The following is a 9,525-nucleotide window of genomic DNA, read 5'->3' as shown; positions in this document are numbered from 1 at the left end:
TGGTTAAATGTATATATAAACCTATACCTGAGTGTCTGAATAATGCACTGAAATATACAAAGGATTTTTCCTCGAAAGGTTGCCTCCTTATTCTGCTTATTACTGCTTCTTTGATCATCCTTGACTAACCCATCATAAATAACCTCTCTTTTTTAGTTTCAAGGTTAGGAATATAATCTTATTATTACTATTATTATTGTTTTAGGTGCTCTATGATTACTTCTTTTATTGTAAAAGCTGAAATTTTTATAGTTTACACTATAATTGTAATTTTATATAGTTTTGTATGCTAATTTCTATTAACCTATATGAAAAGAGCATCCAAATATTATTTAATTTTATATGTATATTTGACTAGCTATAACATGCACCTGTACTTCATTTATATGTATGAATTAATCAATGAGCTAAAGGAAACAATCAACTTGTATAAATAAATCAAAGAAATTCAAATTTGGTGAAAGTGAAACCAAACAAATAGCTACAAATTTAGACAAAATTTAGATATTAAGGCTCTGAGTCATAATTTGGAAGTTTTATATGCCTTTCATACATTGAATATGGCTATGATGTTAGAACTCTTTATAAAAGGAAAATTTTCAACCTCACACTCAATAGATCTTGTTTCTCATTTTCTATAAACATATAGTTATAATTGATATGATTTCTTATTACTATATTTTGTGATTAGTGAAGATAAAATCTCGTAAAATTCGTTTGATACCTATTTGATTTTGAAAATTAAGCTTATAAACATTATTTCCGTCTTAGGTTTTTTTTTTTAGTCTCTCTTTTACGAGTAAGTTAAGTTATGAAAACTAAAAAATACGGTCTTCCTATTTGGTAACTATTTGGTTTTTTGTTTTTGTTTTTGTTTTTTAAAAATTAAGTCTATAGACACTATTTCCACTTCTAAAATTTCTACTTTTGTTATCTACTTTTTATCAATGGTTTAAAAAACCAAGTCAAATTTTGAAAACTAAAAAAAATAGTTTTTTATTTTTTTAATTTTTTTTAATTTTTTATTTTTTTGAATTGGAATTGGAATTTGGCTAAAAATTCAACAATTGTATTTGAAAAAAAAATATGCAAATCATGAGAAGAAATGGTGAGAAAATAGACTTAATTTTCAAAAATCAAAAACAAAAATACAAAATAGTTACCAAATGAGGCCTTAGTTTTTTGTTCTGAAAGTTAAGCTCTTTCCTCTCAATTTTCTTACAATTGTTTGTATCTTTTTTTAAATAATAAATTTGAATTCTTGGCCAAATTTCAAAAATAAAAACAAGTTCTTAAAAAATATATTTTTTAGTTTTCAAAATTTGACTCAATTTTTTAAAACATTGGTAAGAAAATAGATAACAAAATAAGACATTTAGAGGTAGAAGACATGTTTATAAACTTAATTTTTCAAAAACTAAAATAAAAAATCAAATAGTTATCCAATCGGACTCTAATTCTTAAGAACTTATTTTTATTATTGAAATTTAGGTATGGATTCAAATGTTTATATAAAAAGAAATCATTGTTAAAAAAACAAGTACTGTTAAAAAAAAAACCAAATAATTATCAAAGGAATTAATAATTTTCAACTCTGTTCTTGATCAGCCTATATTGCCAACAATGGTAAAATTAAATTCATCATTCCATTATGTGCATGCAGTAAATATTGTTTAATTCTGACCATGATTTAATATTAATATATTACGTAGCCTACGTCTTATAGCAAAAAGTTTCAATTACACTTTTGGAATTTTTTTTGCTATAAAGTAGAGATATACATGGGTTAGATTGGGTTGAGTTAAAAATATTTTTTTGGATCAACTTGAAAATTCGGGTTAGTTTGATTGATAACCCAAATGACTCAAATAAAGTTTCAACCCAACCCTTAAAATCGGGTACGATTTGTTTGAGTTGTCGGGTTTTAACTTATTTTTTCATTTTTAGTAAAAAAATATGTAAATTTATATACCAACACATGACTGATAACTAAGATCTCGTAAAATTAAAATACTAAATACCAAATATCTATAATATTTATTGTAAACTTTAAGCAAAGACAAATATCATAACAATTTTAAAAGAAAAATATTAAAAATCTACAAATTAATCAATACAAAGTGATCAAATTTTAAACAAAGAGGAATATATATATATATATATATATATATATATATGTCGGGTCGGGTTGGGTCAACCCAAATCTTCTTTTTAACCAACTCACATCCCAACCGAACCCAATAAAAATAAAAAAATTCAATTCAACCCAAGAACAAAACTAACCCAACACAACCCTTATATTTTGGATTAGGTAGTCCGTGTTATTTAGGTTATCGGGTTATTTGAACACTCCTACTATAAAATGTAAATATTGTATTATTAAACCCATCGATTTGAATCTCTTTTCATATCAATCAAATATCATTGTCAAACCAAGTTAATTTATTTTATTTTTCATTTTATTTGAGTTAAATAATTTTCAATCCAACAAAAAAAAAAAGAGTGAATTACCAAATTGCCCCCCAAATTCTCACTCTCTCTTACTATATATCCATTTTGTGCAAATTCTCATACAATAATCAAATTGTTCGTTTCAGGTTCTAATATTTGGCTATAGAACCACAAAGGAAAGTTGCTAACCTAAGAAACTGAGCTCTTACTTGGTGCTGCTAAGAGGTGAGAAGCATACAACTCATTTTCTTTGTAAACTAACAATATTACTTTTATTTCAATTTTCCATAACATTCTTTAAAAAAAAATAATTATGGAGACTAATGAACTGATATGATTGAAGATTGAATTCAATCCATATATTGATCTTGTTCTTCTTCCCTTCCCTCATAATAGAATTACATAGGAAAATACAACTAATTTTGTTATTTGATTTGACTTTGAACTTCAGAGGGTTTCTTTTCATAAGCTTTTTGCCTGGAAAGAATCAGAAAGTTTGAAGGATATTTGGTGGGGAATAGTTTAGGACATATCGTAAAAGCTTAAACTAATAAGTTATGATAAATCTAATTGAAAAATATTTAGGTATTGTCTAGGTTATACTTATATTTCTGTCGTATAGGCATCTGTCAAATAAAAAATTGTTATGTGTTAATGATTTTTTCCCTTGTGTGTAAGGGAAGGAGAACATAAAGTTAGATGCAGCCCTAATCATTGCTCAATTTAATTATATCGATACTTCTAATACTTATCAATACTCTGGGCAATTTATAAAATACTCCACAAGTAGAAATGAATGTTGATTTGGTAGAAAATGACATTATAAATGTTTGAATATAAGAATTCTTGTTTTGATTTATGATATCATGTTAAATCATTAATCAACCTAAAAACTTAAGCTAATGGGTTATGGTCAATTTTATTATAATCTATACTTTCAACATTGTTATATATATTTACTTGACATAATCGTTTCATTGACGAGATTCTTTTTCTCTTATTAAATTTGGAGTAGGGTAACGTCTTACTTTATAAATCTTTTTGTAGTAGGACATAGTGAGATTTATTGGTTAGCATGGATGTTCCATCGCAGATGGTTAATAATTAGTATGTATCAGTTCTCTCTCTCTTTTTATTTATTTTTTGAATGACCATATAAATTGTAAAAAGTCGTAAAATCATGAAATACAAAATGTAAGAAATTAATAAAATATAAAATTGATATTTTTTAGTTGTACGTGGAACAAACACCTTTTGTAGAAGGGCTTATTGTGATCTTCACTTAAAAAGTTTGTTGATTTAAGTACAGTGGGTTGTGTTTGGAGTCCAAGTTATTCAACAATGATGGCCAACTAAAACTAAAAGGTGGAGGCTTCACTATTCCCTGTCAACACCCATTTACCTACCAGCCAGGTAGTCTGTTTCTTCTTTATTTTCTTATATTTATTTTGGGGAAATGTGTTCTTCCTGACTTTTCCAAATTTCATGTCTTCTTTCCCTCAACCACCTAATTTAAAAATGATTGCACTAAATGACATAACAAAATATCATTTTAATACTTATTATTAGTTAAAAATAAAGGATACACTTGGATAAAGAGTGGGTTTACATATAGTCCTATAATTATAAGGTTATAATAATTTGTATTTGAAGTGTAGTTTATTTAAGTTTGGATTATAAGAATATGTGTTTGAGGTATAAACTATTTTAGTTTGAGAAAGAAATAGTAAACATTGGAGAAAAGAAAAAAAAATGATAAATGTAAAATAGTAAAAACTATGGCAAATAGTAAATACTATAACAAATGGAGATTTTGAAATAATATTTACTATAGTAAAAGGTGGTTATTATAGTCTTAGGATAATTTTTGCTCCAAATGCCCTGAAGAAGTTATAGTTATAAGTCAAAACTAAACTTTCAAGCGTCATTTGGTCCACTAGTTTAGAGTTAATAAATTTGTGTTTGGGGTATATGATTATAAAATGAAGTTTCTGGATAAATGTAAAAAATAGAGATAGAGGAGAAGATGAAGTTTTTCAATATACAAATTTCAACGGTATTTACTATATTGAAATAAATTGAGTTGTTTGTTTAAACCAGCTTAAGAAGTTGGTGAGTCAAACGGCATCTCGATGATTTGGACAGCTTATTATTTGTAATAAGAACGGTATAAATAGACTATGATGGATAGATTGGCCTATAGAATTCATGAGCTCCACAACTAAAAAACATAAATTTATGTCATACTCCTTACATTGTGAGCTCAAGGAGTTCACAACTCCACTTCTGGATAACTAGATATTGAGACCTCAAACCATAAACAACACAATTATTTACCATTTAAAAGTGGCCTTTTGAAGTTTTGAATATTGTTTTGTTACTCAACAAAAATTACTGAGTTACATTCTTTTATGGTTAGATATTAATTTTTTGTTCTTGACAATTCTGCTTGTGGAAGGTTGCAATGCAAGTATATCCACGAGTGATAATATTTCACCGCAGTCAATTTTGTTTCCCAAGAAGGTTTCTTCTATGGAGAGTGACTTGGTAATACTTCATTCCCTCTATTATTTACCTGCTTGTATTTAAAACTTCAACTTTCCAAGGAATTTACTACTTTTTACTGAAAATTTGTGTGTAATCTTTTGCTTTTTCTGGCCTAATGTAGAATGCAAAGAAACATGAGTTGTTTACCCAAAAAGGCCTACAAACAGCACCATATGATCTGGCAGGAGATTACAAGAGAATGAAGGTTAGTCCCTTAGTTAGCAGAGTACTTCAAACTTTTTATTTAAATCACTTCGGTAATTATTTTATTTTTTGTCTTTTGTTTTTTAAAATTAAATTTATAAACACTATTTTCATATTTAAATTTCTTCTTTTATTGTTTATTTTTTATTAATAATTAAAAAAAAAAGTTGAATTTTAAAAATTAAAAAAAAGTAATTTTTAAAATTTTGTTTTTTATTTGGAATTTAGCTAAGAATTTAACATTACAGTTAAGAAAGATGCAAATCATTGTAAAAATGAGAAAAAAATATACTTAATTTTCAAAAACTAAAAACGAAATGGTTATCAAATAATGTCTTATTTATTTAAATAAAAAAATGAGAAAATATATTGATATAAAAAAGAATAAAAACAACCTAAGAGTTTGGTTTTTGAAAATTCAATCTATTTTCGATTCGATTTTTACTCTAATTGAGTTGAATTTTTAGCTAAATAAAAACAATTTTTAAGAACTACTTAAAATTGGATTGGTTTTTGAAAACATTTAAAAGAAAGTAGATAATAAAGCAAGGAATTTAGAGGTTAAATGAAGTATTTATAAGTTTAATTTTTAAAAATTAAAAATTAAATAAAATAGTTACTAAACCGAGCTAAAATCACTCAAACTGATTTGAAAAATTCAAAAATCGAATCCACTATTTTTTTTTGTTACCATCTTATGCACTTTCATTTGTCTTTTACTGAAAGAAGTTGCAGGTACCAGTAAGGAGAAGCCAAAGGCTTAGCGATAAAGTTACTGCCCTTCAAAAGCTTGTTTCACCTTTCGGCAAGGTTGGTAATTCTTATTTTTTTAAGAAAATTACTTTTTACATAGTTCCTAAATATTCACTAATTAATTTTATTTTTTATATTCACTTTCAATCTTTATTATAATATTTACTAATTAATTTTTTTAAAAAAAATAAAATTAATTGTAATTAAATTAATTTTTACTAATTTTCTATCACTACTAAATTAATTAAAAACTGTCACATCATAATTATTTTAAATTATTTAACAAAAAGTTAATGTCGAAGACCAAGATGAACATTAGTGAAAACTCAAGGGTAAAAATGTAAAATATTGAAAGTTAAGGACTAAGGCCATGTTTACCAATTCGTAATAAAAATTGATGTTATCTAATGGAACTCCATTGATAACTCAATCATAATGAGTCACAATAGCAAACGTTATTGTATTGCATTTACTTAAAATTATAAATCTTATCAAATTTACTGTTACTATTATTGTTACCTTTACCTATTAGGGTGAAAATAACGGTAACAGTAAAAATGTCAATAATAATAATAATCGTTATTGTAACAGTAAAGATGTAACACAATTGGATTGACCACTTTCTGCTCGTCAATCAACTTGCATTTTTGTAAAACGGATTTGGGAGTGAGCCTCAAATGTGCAAAATATAAGTAAACAACATCCAAAGTAATCAAGTGGGACCCACTTTCCAAATCATTATTATTTATTTATTACATTTTTAAAGTAAATGTGACCTAAATGAGAACTAAACTCAAAACTTTAAAGGTAAGAATGTAACATATTAAGATGGAATTATACTCAAATCTCGAAAATGAAAGTATAATTTTTTGAAATATAAAGACCAAATATAACGTAGATTCAAGACATAGAACCAAGAGAATTTTAAATGAAATATGGAGTAGTTTCTCTTCTTAAAACAGTATTTATGTTTTTATTAACTTTATTGTAGACGGATACTGCATCTGTTCTTCAAGAAGCCTGTCTTTACATCAAATTTGTTCAAGAGCACATTCAGGTATAATATTTAAAAAATATTATGACAAATTACAAAAATCATCGTGATAGTTACAATATAAACCTTTAAACTTTTAATTTTAAAAATTATGTCCTCAAACTTATATATATTAAAATTTAGTCAAATTTGACCTTGAAATTTACATAATTGTATTAACTATAATATTTATATGAGTTCAAGGGTTTCATTTTTATCATTTGTGGGTCCAATTTCAGCAATTATAGTAAGTTTAAGAACCCAATTTTAATCTTTCTAGAAGTTTAGGAGTCCAATTTTTACCATTAAAAGTTTGAAGATATAATTACAACTAACATCATACTTCAAGAGTAATTCTTGCAATTTTAAAAAAAAAAAATAAATAAAAAAATAATAATAATAAAAAGTGATCTGAAGCTTGAAATTCATAATTTTTTTTCTGGGTTTGGAGCAGAATCTACTTCAAATGCAGAGTAGCTCATATAAAAGCCAAATTCCTGAGGTAAAACTGTAAAAAAATTCTTCATCTACCAATCTCTTTCTTATGGTGAAATTTCAAAAGGAAGATAAAATTATAAAAATTACTCCTCAATTTAAGATGGGTCTGTCTTAAACGTCAATTTCTTTTTACAGGAAATTCAACAGAAGCAAAGAAATTTAAGAAGTGAAGGACTGTGCTTAGTTCCTGTTACTCTTACTCAGAAAATAGCCATTAATAAGGACAAATATGATCCAACCCCATAATTTTAATTGATTTTACACCCTCTTTTTCTTTTTTCTTTTTCCTTTTTCTTTTTCCTCTCTTGTCTAAAGAGGGGTTGGTGGAGAATTTTAGTAAATTTGGTGTCCTAAATAGTAAATTCAGTATGATGTATCAAAACGACGTGTCGATTCACCAACCCTATTATGTGGGATAGTTTTAAGATAAATGAATTAGTGATTATAAATTTTTGCTGGTATGATCGATATAATTAAAAGTTTAGAGATTTATTAAACACAAAATTAAATTTTCAAGACTCTATCATATACTTTTAAAAGTTCGTAAACCAAACCAATGCAAATGTTAAAGTTCAAGAACTAAACTTCTAATTTAACCGATATGAATTTATGAAATAAAATAGGTCAGATTATAAGTTTCACAAATAAATAGATGAACAAATTTAGAGACAGAACTTCATTAGACAGGTTGTGTAGTTTATATTCATAGTTTTAGAGTTGGAGGATTCAAACCTTTAACCTCTAAAGTAGAGAATATATAGTTCAATCATGGAGAGCTAAAATTATAGATCGTGTTTTTTTCTCTTTTTTTAAGATCAATAATGTGTGGTGAGGATAATCAACCAAAACGAGCTTATTTTAATGGTAATTGGTATAAACTTGCTTGTTGTTGGAGATTTGATCTTTCATCCCACCAATTTTATTCTAAAAAAATAATTTTGTAGCCATTTAATTTATTCAAACAATTAGAGGGGCTAAGATTATCTAATCTTTTAGAACACATATCTAATATATTAATTTTTGTCCTCGGAGTTGTAATTTTATTGCTCACAGTTTAACTTATTATGCTCAAAGAACCCACATCTCTATCTAGTATATGGTTGGAAGATCACTTTTTATTGATCAATGTTATTGTGACCCGTGAAGATAGTTGAATTATACATAAATTAACGACACACTCCATGTAATTGAAGCAAAATAGCTAAAATGATTGTCAAAGAAAACCAATTATAAAAATTAGGGATATTCAAAAAACTCAAAGACTACCAATTATAAAAATTAGGGATGTTCAAAAAACTCGAAGACTTGAAAAAACTGATCAACCCATCTAATACGTGCAATTTTGGGTTGGGTTATATCAACATATTTGGGTTGGATTAGGTTGGATTCAAATAAATTTAAATTTTATGAGTTGTATTAGTTCATATGTTTACCTAAAATAACAAAAAACAATCCGAACTTTTATTACATTAGATTTTCTTTTTTACTTATAATACAATTATGTATGTATATATTTATTTTATTTTTCTTTGTTTTAATTAGTTTTTGGATAATTTATTCTCCAACAAAAACATTTTTTTAGTACTTTAGAAAGAAAATTTTTATTTTATAAGTTGAAATTGAGTTTTATTATTAATTAACATACGAAAATAATTAAATCATATTTATATTATTTTTTTTCTTCTTTTTGTAATGAAAATTTAAATAAGTGATCCAAGTAACCCAAATCAACCCAACTCAAATGTTTCATAAATGAGTTGGGTTGGGTTCGTTTTTTAATAAGGATTATTTGAGTGGGTTGAATAAATTTACAACTCGAACAATTAGGTTTGATTTAAGAAATTCTTCAACTCCACCCAACCCAACCTATGAACACCCCTAACAAAAACAAGAGGAACAAAGTAAAAAAGCTTGTATGAATGACCTTTTTTTAGATCCCCAATTGAAATTTGGCATAAGATTAAAAATGAATGAAAAATGGTCTTTTCCTGACGTCAGACACATATGGAACTGTCCATTTGACCCTAAAACGCGTACGA

General features: G+C 26.2%; 1 protein-coding gene across 9 annotated transcripts; it reads left to right on the top strand.

Moving 5' to 3' along the window:
- Window positions 1–2,582: 2,582 nt before the first annotated feature.
- Window positions 2,583–7,943, top strand: LOC120080300 (transcription factor bHLH112-like). 9 transcript variants are annotated; one of them, XM_039034932.1, is made up of 9 exons: window positions 2,583–2,676; window positions 3,499–3,558; window positions 3,761–3,864; window positions 4,910–4,998; window positions 5,120–5,203; window positions 5,938–6,012; window positions 6,947–7,012; window positions 7,443–7,490; window positions 7,622–7,943. In XM_039034932.1, the coding sequence occupies exons 2-9, from the start codon at window positions 3,527–3,529 to the stop codon at window positions 7,730–7,732; spliced, it is 609 nt and encodes a 202-aa protein (XP_038890860.1). In that variant the 5' UTR covers window positions 2,583–2,676; window positions 3,499–3,526; the 3' UTR covers window positions 7,733–7,943. The 9 variants fall into 9 exon arrangements, with proteins under 9 accessions (XP_038890860.1, XP_038890859.1, XP_038890857.1 ...); XM_039034931.1 differs by having other exon boundaries at window positions 5,932–6,012; XM_039034929.1 differs by having other exon boundaries at window positions 5,929–6,012.
- Window positions 7,944–9,525: the final 1,582 nt, after the last annotated feature.

This window comes from Benincasa hispida, chromosome 6, assembly GCF_009727055.1.
Source record: "Benincasa hispida cultivar B227 chromosome 6, ASM972705v1, whole genome shotgun sequence".
In the NCBI taxonomy this organism is placed as follows: domain Eukaryota; kingdom Viridiplantae; phylum Streptophyta; class Magnoliopsida; order Cucurbitales; family Cucurbitaceae; genus Benincasa; species Benincasa hispida.
The sequence above is the reverse complement of the archived record's forward strand: the minus strand, read 5'-3'. Positions and strand labels throughout refer to the sequence as shown.